The sequence below is a fragment of the Ovis aries genome, chromosome 18, assembly GCF_016772045.2.
Source record: "Ovis aries strain OAR_USU_Benz2616 breed Rambouillet chromosome 18, ARS-UI_Ramb_v3.0, whole genome shotgun sequence".
Lineage (NCBI taxonomy): Eukaryota > Metazoa > Chordata > Mammalia > Artiodactyla > Bovidae > Ovis > Ovis aries.
In genome coordinates, this window is record NC_056071.1 from 42,753,073 (window position 1) to 42,767,205 (window position 14,133).

At 38.4% G+C, this 14,133-nt stretch overlaps 2 protein-coding genes across 4 annotated transcripts in view; one reads left to right on the plus strand and one right to left on the minus strand.

Moving 5' to 3' along the window:
- The window catches only part of LOC132658126 (craniofacial development protein 2-like), a 54,551-nt gene that overhangs the window by 908 nt on the left and 39,510 nt on the right, over window positions 1-14,133 (plus strand). The gene's annotated exons all lie outside the window — the stretch shown is intronic.
- The window catches only part of SNX6 (sorting nexin 6), a 53,042-nt gene continuing 40,090 nt past the window's right edge, over window positions 1,182-14,133 (minus strand). For 2 of the 3 annotated variants that reach the window (XM_027957242.2, XM_060401800.1), the window contains 4 exons: window positions 10,777-10,863; window positions 7,169-7,328; window positions 7,001-7,086; window positions 1,182-2,857 (listed from right to left, as the gene is read on the minus strand). In XM_027957242.2, the coding sequence (XP_027813043.1) occupies window positions 2,804-2,857; window positions 7,001-7,086; window positions 7,169-7,328; window positions 10,777-10,863 (387 nt within the window). In that variant the 3' untranslated portion in view covers window positions 1,182-2,803. The remainder of the gene's footprint in view (window positions 2,858-7,000; window positions 7,087-7,168; window positions 7,329-10,776; window positions 10,864-14,133) is intronic. The other variant, XM_042235300.1, reaches the window with a different exon arrangement.

The following is a 14,133-nucleotide window of genomic DNA, read 5'->3' on the forward strand; positions in this document are numbered from 1 at the left end:
AGTGATGTCTCTGCTTTTTTAATATGCTGTTTAGCTTTGTCATAGCTTTTCTTCAAGGAGCATGCACAGAATTTTGGAGTCCAAGAAATTAGTCATTGTTTTCATTTTCCCCCCCATCTATCTGCCATGAAGGGATGGGACCAGATGTCATGATCTTTTGTTTTTTGAATATTGAGTTTTAAGCCAGCATTTTTACGCTTTTCAAGAGGTTCTTTAGTTCTTCACTTTCTGCCATAAGGGTGGTGTCATCTGCATACCTGAGGTTACTGACATTTCTCCTCTACCCATAAGCAGTGAACAATCAATTTTTTGATAGCTTTCCTTTTACACTATGTGCCCACTGAAAAACACTCTCATCCAGTTGGAGCCTCACTGGCTTCAGGCAGGCTTGCCTCACCTTTTTCACTGATTCCCTCTCCTGTCAGTCTGCTCGCTCACCACATAAACTCCTAATCCCTCACATCCTTGGTTCCCACTGCAACCAACGACTCCCCAGGCCGTTTCCACAGACCAGGTTGCTCTACTCCTCTTCCTCGAAAAGCATAAAGCATCTCCTGAGGGAAACCATTTTTTTCCATTGCTGTCCTGTCTCTGCCACTAGGTGTCTTCCTCTCGTACCTTTGCCATGCTAAAGCTTTATGAATGCCACAACTCAATCAAGAGCAGTGAATCCAGGGTGGGCTATTATTTTTAACAGGGACTAGGAGAAGGAAATGGTAACCCACTCCAGTGTTCTTGCCTGGAGAATCCCAGGGACGGGGGAGCCTGGTGGGCTGCCGTCTCTGGGGTCACACAGAGTTGGACACGACTGAAGTGACTTAGCAGCACCAGCAGTGAGCTATGGAATAAATGTTTCAATTGTTCTGGAGGTACAAAGTAAATTTTTGCCATATGATTTCAAGTGAGTAACACACATTCTTTCCCAAGACCCTTGGATAGTAATTAACTCATTTATACATGTATTTATTAAGCAGGCCTTACCTCCCCACACCCATAATCATCACCTCCAGTTTACCCCATTCCGTCAAGCATTCTAAAATGTAAACCAAAAGGTCAGGGGATGTACTTTCCACTGTACTCCCTTCCTAGAAAAAGGCCACCTTGGTAGAAACAGGTTAGTTGATGGCTGTGTAGAAAATTGTGAACTTGCTATTTTTTAGCATTGACACAGCATCTTCACATTTCCAAAGCACTGTACCAACATTTATTAATCCTCACAACACCCCTGTGAGGTAGGTCAGTATATCCTTCATGGTGGAGAAACAGGCAAAGAGCTCAAGTGAACCCTGTGGTCTGAGGCCACAAGGGTCTGCCCCTGAATCCAGAGGCTGGGGCCCTCCACCCCACGATCACCCACTGGTGGGCATCACAGGGGCATATTCTCAACCAGTGAAGGGGACATGGAGGACAAAAAACAATCTCTCAGCCAACACAAACATGGACAATTCAAACACACTGAGGAACAACAGTAACAGAGAGAAACATTGAGCAGCACACCAGTGAGGCAAGAGACAAGCAGCAGAGAAGTTGGGAACCGGAGTAACTAGCCCTGAGACCCAGGCAGGCGGTCTTCAGAATGGTTTGCAAAAACAATTAGGAACACACCGCAGGAGTGACCAACCCAAATGCCTGTGGTTTCTACATGGGAGACAACTTAGAATGGAAGAATCCAACCACTCAAGCTAATTTTAAACTAGGAATAACATAATGGTCATTCACATTAGAAAGGTCAATAATATTTGTAAAGTAGCTACTGACATTACCTTAACTTTGTACCCTAACTTTTATTCCAAATATTCCAACTTTTCCCCACTGACAAGTGCTATTCCCTATAGCAGGCCTCTTTCTCTCTACATACCAATCTATACTCCGGCATATGTCTCATGGTTAATTGGCTGAGCTAGAGGTGGAATCCTGGAAATTATAACAGATCAGAGTCTCTGTTCCAGTTTTAGAAACAGCGGTCTCTAACCTGTCTCTGTCCAATTCCATCTTACATGAAGTGCTCAAAGCATCCAGAGAAGCAGTTCATTCTTTTGTAAAGCGGTGAACTTGGTTCCATATGCCATTTTAAAAGAAATAAAGAAAAGCTAAGACCTGCACTGTAAAAGCATAGTATAGGAGTAGATTATAGCTACTCCAAATTTTAGAGTGATACAATGACCACAGAGTTAAAAACTATCACTGTTATCACTGTTTATTTGACAATAGTTGGTTTAGTCTACAAGTTTAAGGCAAACATACTAATGCATTTGCTTTTCTTCAGAAATCATACTTATAAAGAGTACATAAAGCCTGTCCCAAAATTTCTAAGAAATGTTCATTAATTAAAATAAGTCTGATTAAGATGCTTTACCAGGATACAAGAGTGAACTATGGTGGTGTATAATTTTTTTAACAAAATTAAAAAAAAAAAAGGTAATGGCAATCCTTATCTTCGTTTAAACCATGTATTTTTGAAAGGGTTAAACTTCAGAAATTATTTAAAGGTAAGTAAGACTGGCAGCCAAAAGGAATACTATTCATAAACACAGTTATAGAGGCTACTTAAAAAAGACAGAACTTTGGACTTCTGAAGAGGAGGAGGGCGCGATGATGGGCAATTGTCCAGGGTGCAGGTGCCACCACGCAGCCCGCAGACCCGTGGGTGGCACTGATCCATTATTTTTCAGAAAAAGGAGAGGAGATGCACTCTGTCAGCTGTTTCTTTCGTTTCCAGTGAGCAGTAAATGCCTAACATCATTAAGAAAAAATAAAATCTGAAGGAAGGCAGCCCTTTTTAACTAGAAGGCAAGAGTGTGGCTTATGTGTCTCCATTGAGCACTGCCAGGCAGTTCTGCAGCAACTGTAGATTACCCTGCAAAGGAAGGAAACAGCAACAGTGAGGTTCAAATAGTGTGAAAGAGTCTTACTGAAAACACATGGCATTAGAAATCACATTAAGATACCAGAATTATGAAAACAGTCATTATGTAGAAATAAAGCTTTAAAGACATAAAATTACAGAATCTGTTCCATGCACAATAATATTTTCCATGTACTAGATGCTTCAGTAAGTTTCTATCTAGACTAATAATATTTGGCATGCTCTAGTAAGGGTTATAAAATATGCCCTTTGTATACAGATTAAACTACTGAGCATGTTCTGATGGTAAGGTAGGTTCTTATTCTTTAGCTATTAAAATATACATTAACTTAGACTTATAGCAGTTTTATAAAAATAGTAATATCACACAGAAGTATTCTACAAAAGTCATACCTAAATGCCCATTTATAAAACGTGAACTGGCATCCAAATTTAGGAACATACAAAAGTAAATTTAAGTATATTTATGTTACAGTAATATATTAACAGGAGTGAAGCAAATCCTTCTCCTTAGAAATTCAACTAAAATGTATAAAGATGGAATTAGAAAATGACCATTTGGCAACCATCACAAATTAACTGACTCAGGCAAAAAACATGAATGGATGCTATTATGAGACTTAAAATGGCAATACTGTAGCCATTAGCTATGTACAGCTGCATAATTAAAATTTCTGTTAATTAAAATCAAATAAAAACTCAGTCCCTCAGGTGCATTATCCACATTTCAAGGGATCAAGAGCCACACGTGACTAACACCAACCACACCGGGCAGCGCTAATGAGTACTCCCACCATGGCGTGAAGTTCTGCTGGTCAGTGCTGGTTGAGTGATGGGGTGTTTAACAGTCTCAACTACCTCCCCACAGAATACCTCTTAATTCCAAAGTATAAAACAGCAACTCGGCCACTGTGAAGCCTGCAGACATCACTTTAAGCAAATGATCAATGCTGTACATTGTACAAGGCAGCTAATCAACAGCATGTATCTCCTCACACACAATGCAATGAAACCATCTGAACATCACTTCTGTGTGGGACACCTTCCCAGAGTGCAGAACCCAAACCCAGGAATCAGACAAACCCGAACTGAGGGACATTCTATGGGCCTGTATCCAATGCTACAAAGCACAAAGACTCAGCAACTTCTCTAGACACCAGAAGTCTAAGACGACAGGTACCCTGAATACACACAATCTCTCCAGTCTCCTTTTGCCATTAAGGACATTACTGGTACGACTAGGGAAATGTGAATACTCAGGTCTCTGAGTTAGATAATAGAATTATGTCGATATTAATTTCCTCTCCTTTATAACTATTTTAAGAGAATTACTTGGTTTTAGGAAATTCACACTGAAACGTGTAAAAGGAAGAAGCATAGTATCTGCAACTTATTCATATGGTTTAAGACAAAAAAGGTGTGTACAGGGGTGTGTGTGTCAAGAGAAACAGGGAAGAAGGGAGAGAAAAAGACAAAACAGATGTGATAACATGCACATTTGGGGATCCTGGGTGAAGAGTATTCAGGAATTCTTTGTACTTTCCTTGCAACATTTCTGAAAAGTCTAAAATTAACTGAAAATAAACAATTGTAGATGTTTCAGTTACTGTCAATTTTTGGCCAGTATAACAACAGAACTGACAAATGACTCTAAGCCTGCCTATTGTTATGCAATTACCTTCTTACAGCTGCATCCCCCAACGGGAACCGGTGAGTCACAAGATGTATGTGCTGCAGGCTGACACCTGCCAAAATGCCCCGCAAAAGGTGTACCTTTCTCTGCACCTACAATAGGGTATGTGGGGACTCACGTCACACCCTCACAGTTGGCTCATCACTTTCTTTTGTTACTGCCCCTATCATACATTTTTTATTTCCTTAATAAAGAATCTGAGCCTATTTTCAAGGAAACAAAAGTGACCTAACTATCGTGTTTTCTGTTATAACTCTGCTTCAATTATATGGTAAAGTCATATATGTCAGTTATAATAAATAAAATCCAAAGTAGTTTCAAACATCTTGCTGTAAATTTAACCATTACCTACTCTTTCTGGAATGGTTTACCTGGATCCTGAGACCAAAATGAGATTTTGTTCAGACTTACAAAATCAGTAAGAAGTCTGAGACAACAGAATTCTCCAAGCTCAGCACTCCTGACACTGGGGCTGTGTGATCCCCTCTTGTGGGGGTTCTCTGGGGCATCGGAGGATGTTGAGTAGCAACCCTGGCCTCTGGCCTCTCCATAACCTACCCATCCCGATTGGTGACAACCATAAATGCCTTCAGAAATTACTTAATGTCTTCTGGGGGGCAAAATCACTGCTAGTTCAGAACAACTGGACTAGAACAGCTGTGAGAAACTGGCACCCAAAGAACATACCTCAGAAAGACTTTGAAAAAGTATAAAATCTGGAAACCAGAGGCTAACACCAATCTATAACATGGGTCAGCAAACTCTTTTTTGTGAAGTGTTAAACAGTAAACATTTTAGACTTTCAGAGACATTTGGTCTCTGTTTCAACTACTCAACGTTGCTGTAGTATGAAAGCAATCATGGACAAAGCATAAGTGAATAAGCTTGGCTGTATTTCAATAAAACTTTATAGGTTAAATTTGAGTTTCATATAATTAGCAGGTCAAGAAGTATTATTCTTTTGATGTTTTTATAATCATTTAAAAACATGAATGCTATTTCTGACTCACAAGCTTTACAAAAACAGGTTGTAGTTTGTCAACTCATCCTTAATCTATAACAAAATCCGTGATAGTTTATAACCTCTTTAAAAAGAACATAAACAGTGAACATCAGAAAACCAACACAGGCTCGATCCTAATGTCCTTCACAGATAAAATGGAGAAATAATGGTGGATAATAGTATAAATAAGTGAATTCATAACTATTCAAATAAATATAACCAAATAATATTAATTAATAAGTTAATGTCAATTAGTATAGAAAGAATAGAAGAGAACTAAAAGTTTTTTGGTGCCACTTTTATAAATTAGATTAACAAACACTGATTCATTTAATCCTGATCAACCTTTTAAATCAAAACTTAGATGACATAAGAAGGAAATTCATACAAATTGCAAATATCAAACTGACAGGAAAAACTAGTGTAATAGTCAAATACTACATGATCAAACCCAAGTTTCCAAAAGATCTCAATGAGCTCTAAGACTAGCAAGCTAAAATTTCACAGACACACATGTGGCCTGCAATTACATTTTTAAAATAAATGCTCAATAAATGAAAAAGTTCTAGAGATCTCGTATACAACAACGTGAATATACTTAACACTACTCAAACTTTACATTTAAAACTGGTTAAGATGGTAAACTTTATGTTTTTTAACCATAAAAAATATGAATTTGCGAGTAACATATACACACTTTTTTTTTTTGAAAGTTGCTCAGTTGTGTCCAGCTCTTTGCAACCCCATAGACTATACAGTCCATGGAATTCTCCAGGCCAGAATACTGGAGTGGGTAGCCTTTCCCTTTTCCAGGGGATCTTCCCAATCCAGGGATCAAACCCAGGTCTCTCGCATTACAGGCGGATTCTTTACCAGCTGAGCCACAAGGGAACATATACATGCTACTATATATAAAATAAACAACAAGGACCGACTGTATAGCACAGGGAACTATACTCAATATTCTGTAATAACCTATAATGGAAAAGAATCTGAAAAAGAATATATACATATACGTACATAACTGAATCACTTTTCCGTACACCTAAAACCAACATAACATTCTAAATCAACTATATACTTCAATTAAAAAAACATGCTGCAACAAGAAATGTGTACAATAATCACTTCACACATGCAAAAGTGTTTCCATTTTAAATGAGTATAGTATTTTAAATGAGCAATGACAGTAGGGTAAAGAAAATATATTTTTTTAACTAGTCAAAAAACGATACTGTTTTTCCATATTAGGTACTAGAGTCTTGCAGAGCTAACCATTAGAGACACTGCAGATACTATTCTTGCTGAAATTAGATAATCTTTAAAATCCCTCTCAAGTCTAAGATTTCCTATTTTTAAAATTAGTATAAAGTATCATAACAGACTCATTCCTAAATTTTAAGTCACTTAAATTGTTAAATCTTTAATATGACACTACCTTTGCATGCTTCAGTTCTAACTCTGCCAGTTCCACTAAATTTTTTCTGAATGCAGCAACTCTTCTTGTCTTAAAATCTATAAGTTCTGTGAACAAAACAAATTAGGATTAACTACTTGTGTAACAGTGTAAAACATACCTGATGACTAAAGGTTAATATAAAAGTACCTTGTTTTGCAGATTCAGATATTTTTTCAAATTTCTGACAACATAACTGTTGGGATGTTTCAGCCTGCAGAACATCTTTATTTTTCGCTCTTGCTTTATCCAGTGCTTTATTGGCATTTTCATAATCCACTAATGACCTAGATCTTCGATAGAGGAGATCCTATAAAACAGAATGCTTCATGATAACATATGCTGCTTGTGTCTAGCAGCTGCTGCCAACCTCCCCCACCCCCACCCCTGACAACCATCATGGGAACTAACAATTACACACTGAATGCCACAGGCCAGTTACTCTTCTCAATTTTTTTGCTAACAGCTTTATTGAGGTATAACTCATATCACTATATAATTCACCCATTCAAAGAGCACAATTCAGTGGTTAATATGCACACAGAGTTGTGTACCCATCACTACACTCAATTTTAGAACACCTCTGTCACCCAAAAGGAAATCTCATATCCATTGGCAATCACTCTCCATTTCCTCCTACAGCCCCCACCTCCAGTCATGGACAACTATTCATTGGCTGTCTCTACAGATTGCCTATTTTGGACATTTCATTAGAAAAGGAATCCTGGGCTTCCCTGGTGGCTCAGGGGTAAAAAATGTGCCTGCCAATGCAAGAGATACGGTTTCCCTCCCTGATCCAGGAAGATCCCACCTGTCGTTAGACAACCAACCCCATGTGCCGCGACTATCGAGTCTGTGCTCTGGAGCCCGGGAGCCACAGCTACTGAGCATGTAGAGCCCACGCTCTGCAGCAAGAGAGGCCACCACAATGAAGTCCTGCACCACAAGCAGAGAGGAACCCCACCTCACCACCACTAGGGAAAAGCCCACATAGCCACAAAGACCCAGCACAGCCGAATAAACAGAGTCTTAAAGGGATCATTTCATATGCGGCCTTTTGTGCCTGGCTTTATTTTTTTCCTTTTTTGGCTGCTTGCCTTGTGAGATCTTAGTTTTCTGACCAGGGACTGAACCTGGGCCCTCAGCAGTGAAAGAGTAGAGTCCTAACCACTGGACTGCCAGCGAACTCCCCTGTCTGGCTTTTTCACTTAGCATAAAATTTCAAGTTCATCTACCTATAGCATGAATCAGTATTTCATACCTTTTATTGCTAAATATTTCACTGTATGGATATACCACAATGATTTATCCATTCATCAGCTGAAAGATTTGGTTTGTTTCAACTTTTTGGCTATTTCATAAAAATGCTGTTACGAACATGTGTGTTTAAGCTTTTCTGTGGACATTTTCATTTTCACTTCTCTTTCATAGCTCTTTATTTAGAAGCAGAATTGCAGGGTCACCTCGTAACTCTATGTTGAACCTCTTGAGAAAATGCCAGACTACTTTCAAAGTGACCGCACCATTTACATTTTTCCACCAGAACTCTGAGGGGTCTCATTTCTCCATATTCCTGTCAACACTGTTGTCTTTTTTATTAGAGCTATCTAGTGGGTGTGAAGTGACAGAACTCCATGGTTTTGATGTGTATTTAGTGGCTCAGGGACTCCCCTAATGGCTCAAATGATAAAGAATCTGCCTGGCATGCAGGCAGTCCAGCTTCAATCCTGGACTGGGAAGATCCCCTGAAGAAGGAAATGGCTACTCCTTCCAGTATTCTTGCCCGGAGAATCCCCATGGACAGAGGAGCCTGATGGGCTACAGTCCATGAGGTCGCAAAGAGTCAGACATGACTGAGTGACTAACACTTTCCTTTCCTTTCCCTAACAGTTAAAAATGTTGATAGAAAGGACCACTATCCAAAATACACAAATAACTCTTCTTTTTTAAACAGGTAGCTCATCAAAGCCACAGAGATGGCAAATAAGCTTGTGAAAAGATGCTTTACATCAAATGTTATCAGGGAAATGCAGATTAGAACAAGGTATCACTACACACCTTGTCAGAATGGCCAAAATCTACAATATTGATAATACCGATTGCTGGTGAGGATGTTATACAACAGGAATTCTCATTCATTCTGGTGGGAATGCAGTGATATAGCCCCTTTGAAAGACAGTTTGACAGAACTACTCTTATCATATGGTCTGGCAATTACCCTCCTTGCTGTTTATTACTCAAAGGAGCTGAAAACTTATGTTCACACAAAAGCCTGCACATGCATGTTTACAGCCGCTGTACTCATGACTGCCAAAACTTAGAAGCAACCCTTCAGTGAGGTCAGTGGATAAACAAACTTGATGGATAGAGGCTATTAACTGCTGAAGAGATAAGAGCTATCAAGTCCTGAAAAGCACAGAAGCAACTTAAATGCACTTTACCAAGTGAAGAAACCAATATGAAAAGACTCAACAATATGTCGTTTTGGAAAAGGCAAAACTACGGAGGCAATTAAAGTACCAAAAAGTGTTAGGAGGAAGGCGAATGAACAGATGGAACACAGGATTTGGGGGCAGGAAAACTATTCTGTATGATACTTATGTCACTACACACTTGTCCAAATCCACAGAATGTACAACACCAAGAGTGAAGGCTAATGTAAACTGCACTCTTTACTGTTGGGCTTCTTTCACTCAGCAAAATAATTTTGAGAGTGGCCCATCCTGTTGTATATATGCATAGCTTATTCCTTTTTATTTGTTGAGCAGCCTTCCCTTTTATGAATGCATTACAATTACATATTATAATAATAAGTCTTCAAAGGTGAACAATTTATTTTAACCCTTCCCAACCATGTTAAGCAGTTCATAATACACAATCTGATTTAAAACAAATTCGATATGGACAGTATATCTGCAAGTACTTAAGTCCTCAAAGTTAAAAGGGTTGTTTATAATTTGATGAGAGATAAAAGAAGGGTATTCAAAGCACCAGGGACCAGATGGGAATTTTCTGTACATCTCAATTCATAAATTAACACTGAATTGGAGTATCTGAGTCACTAAGATTTCAGTGCTTTCAGAAGTTTTTGTTAAACATTTTTTTTGATTAGTAAAGAGTTTTAGTTTTACACATGGACAGATTTACAAAAGGAAATTTGAGATGCCTTAAAATAAAACATATCCTTGTTTTATGACTCTCTCACCCTCAACAGAGGGCTTCCCTGGTGATTCAGTGGTAAAGAATCTGGGAGACACAGGAGACGTGGGTTCAATCCCTGGGTCAGGAAGGTCCCCTGGAGGAGGACATGGCAACCCACTCCAGTATTCTTGTTGGGAAAATCTCATGGACAGAGGAGCCTGGCGGGTTACAGACCATGCAGTCATAAAGAGTTGCACACAACTGAGCAGACACCCTCAACAGAGGACTTAGCTAGGCCAAATTAGGACTCCTCTAGCTGTACAACGTTATTTGGGTGTTTTCCTTTTGTCTTTGCAGGTATTTCACCTGGCTAAATATATCAAATTCAAAAAAAAGATAAGTTCCAGACAAACTGTATCAGAAGTTAATACAGGAGACTTTAATGTGGGGTTCTGTGCCATACAATCTATAAAAGGAGAAAAAAAAAATCACACTTGAAAATAAGATTTAAAATCAAGAGATAAGTCATCTTAAACTATCTTAAGTCTAACAACTTCTAAAGAGATGATGGATTTCTGTAAAGAATGTCCATTTTAAAAAACAATGAATAAAATTACCTTAGCAGCTTGGGATTCTCTTAAGTAATATTTTAAAAGGTCAGAAAGTTTGAGGTCCTCATCAGCTGACACTCGTGCTTCTATTTTCTAAAATAGGGGAAAAAAATTAAGTATTTAATCAGTATTTATACTCTACACTCAGTACTTTCTTATTGTAAAAAAATTAAAGTTATATCATACATAAAAATAAACTCAAAATGGATTAAAGATCTAAATATAAGACCAGAAACTATAAAACTCTTAGAGGAAAACATAGGCAGAACACTCTCAGACATAAATCATAGCAAGATCCTCTATGACCTACCTCCCAGAGTAATGGAAATAAAAACAAAAACAAACAAATAGGGCCTAATTAAACTTAAAAGCTTTTGCATAACAAAGAAAACTATAAGCAAGGTGAAAAGGCAGCCTTCAGAATGGGAGAAAATAATAGCAAATGAAACAACTGACAAGGAATTAATCTCCAAAATATACAAGCTCATGCAACTAAATATCAGAAAAACAAATGACCCAATCAAAAAGTGAGCCAATAGAACTAAACCGACATTTCTTCAAAGACATATAGATGGCTAACAAACACATGAAAAGATGCTCAACATCACTCATTATCAGAGAAATGCAAATCAAAACCACAATGAAGTGCCATTTCATGCTGATCAGAAAGGCTGCCATCAAAATGTCTACGAACAATAAATGCTGGAGAGGGTGTGGAGAAAAGGGACCCCGTTACACTGTTGGTAGGAATGCAAACTAGTGTAGCCACAATGGGGAACAGTGTGGAGATTCCTTAAAAACTGGAAATAGAACTGCCATATCACCCAGCAATCCCACTGCTGGGCATACACATTGAGGAAACCAGAATTGAAAGAGACACATGTACCCCAATGTTCACTGCAGCACTGTTTATAATAGCCAGGATGTGGAAGCAACCTAGATGTCCATCAGCAGATGAATGGGTAAGGAAGTGGGGTACATATACACAATGGATCACTCAGCTATAAAAAAGAATGCATTTGAGTTAGTTCTAATGAGGTGGATGAAACTGGAGCCTATTATACTGAGTGAAGTAAGTCAGAAAGAGAAACACCAATACAGTATATTAATGCATATATATGGATTTAGAAAGATGGTTAACGACAACCCTATATACAAGACAGCAGAAGAGACAGATGTAAAGACAGACTTTTGGACTATGGGAGAAGGTGAGGGTGGGCTGACTTGAGTTATTAGCATTGAAACATATATTACCATATGTAAAACAGATGACAAGTGCAAGTTCAAAGCAAGAAGCACGGCACTCAAAGCTGGTGACCTGGGACAACCAAGGGATGGTGTGGGAAGGGAGGTCGGAGGGGGGTTCAGTATGGGGGAACACGTGTACACCCATGGCTGATTCATGTCGATGTATGGCAAAAACCACCACAATACTGTAAAGTAATTAGCCTCCAATTAAAATAAATTTTAAAAAATGAAGATAAAGAAATTAAAGTTATAAGTAACTACAGTATCAGTTCCTATTTAAGCTAAGTTTCCTTCCATTCTTTCTATGAGCCTGTTATTTTGTCTTTGTACGTAACTGACAAAAAAAATTTAACAGAAAAATGATGAGATCAAATGAGATTAGTGAATTTATGGAAGGACTCTATATTTGACTCAAGTTCTTGGCTGTAACTAGTTTCAACATCATCTTTTAGGTTCACCTGTATTTTTCTATTCATTTTAATAGCAACTGATACGTACACATGACTATAAAGTAATAGAGGCTGGCAGTAGTAATGGACTAGGTAATTCAAACCAATCCCCCTGCTGCAGACAACCACAAAACAACATTAAAACATTTACAAAATGTGCCTGAAAATACCAAAGAGTAAAAATTAAAAAAAAAAAAAACAACCAAAAACACAGAACTAAAGTGGTGTGGTGAGTCTGAGGTGAGGTGAAGTGGGAAGCAGCCATGTCAGACTAAAAAGATGAGAACTCTTCACTCACTCTGGAGAGACAGAGGATAAAGAAGAATGTATTATGTCAACCAAATCTAGTATGGGAACCTCATTTGAATCCTGATAAAAGAAAGTCCACTGTAAAAAGCCACTTATAAGACAACTGGGAACATTTGTAAAACAGATATTGATACACTAAGGAGAATCACTGATAATCATCCTGCTACATTAAAATTGATTCTTAGAAAACAACAAAATTCTGTAAAGCAATTATCCTTAAATTAAAAAATAAAATTTCAAAATTGATTCGTATCTTTAAAAGAGAGAGAGAAATGTACACAAAGGGCAAAAAACAATAAATATGGACCTTTTGGAATAAAATAACTTTAATGTAGAAAATGTTAACATTAAGGGAATCTGTATGCAGGACAAGAAGCAACAATTAGAACTGGACATGGAACAATGGATAGGTTCAAACTGGAAAAGGAGTACGTCAAGGCTGTATACTGTCACCCTGCTTACTTAACTTATATGCACAGTACATCATGCAAAATGCTGGGCTAGATGAATCACAAGCTGGAATCAAGACTGCTGGGAGAAATATCAACAACCTCAGATATACAGATGATACCACTTTAATGGCAGAAAGTGAAGAGGAACTAAAGAGCCTTTTGATGAAGGTGAAAGAAGAGAATGAAAAAGCTGGCTTAAAACTCAACATTCAAAAAACAAAAATCATGGCATCTGACCCCATCAGTTCACGGCAAACAGATGTGGAAAAAGTGGAAACAGTGTCATATTTCGTTTTCTTGGGCTCCAAAATCACTGCAGACAGTGAATGCAGCCACAAAATTAAAAGATGCTTGCTCCTTAGAATAGCTATGACAAACTGAAACAGTGTATTAAAAAGCAGAAACATTGCTTTGCCAACAAAGGTCCCTTTAGTCAAAGCTATGATTGTTCCAGTAGTCATGTATGGATGGGAGAGTTGGACTATAAAAAAGGCTGAGCGCCAAGGAATTGATGCTTTGGAACTACGGTGCTGGAGAAGACTCTTGAGAGTCCCTTGAAGTGCAAGGAGATCCAACCAGTCCATCCTAAAGGAAATCAACTCTGAATATTTATTGGAAGGACTGGTGCTGAAGCTGAAGCTCCAATACTTTGGCCACCTGATGTGAAGAGCTGACTCACTGGAAAAGACCCTGATGTTGGGAAAGATTGATGGCAAGAGAAGAGGGCAACAGAGGATGAGATGATTGGATGGCATCACCGACTCAATAGACATGAGTTTGACAAACTCTGGGAAATGGTGATGAACAGGGAGCCTGGCTTGCTGCAGGTTCAAGGGGCTGCAGAGTTGGACAAGACTTAGTGACTGAACAACAACAAAAGGAAAGGAAAAGTGGGTGACACGTGT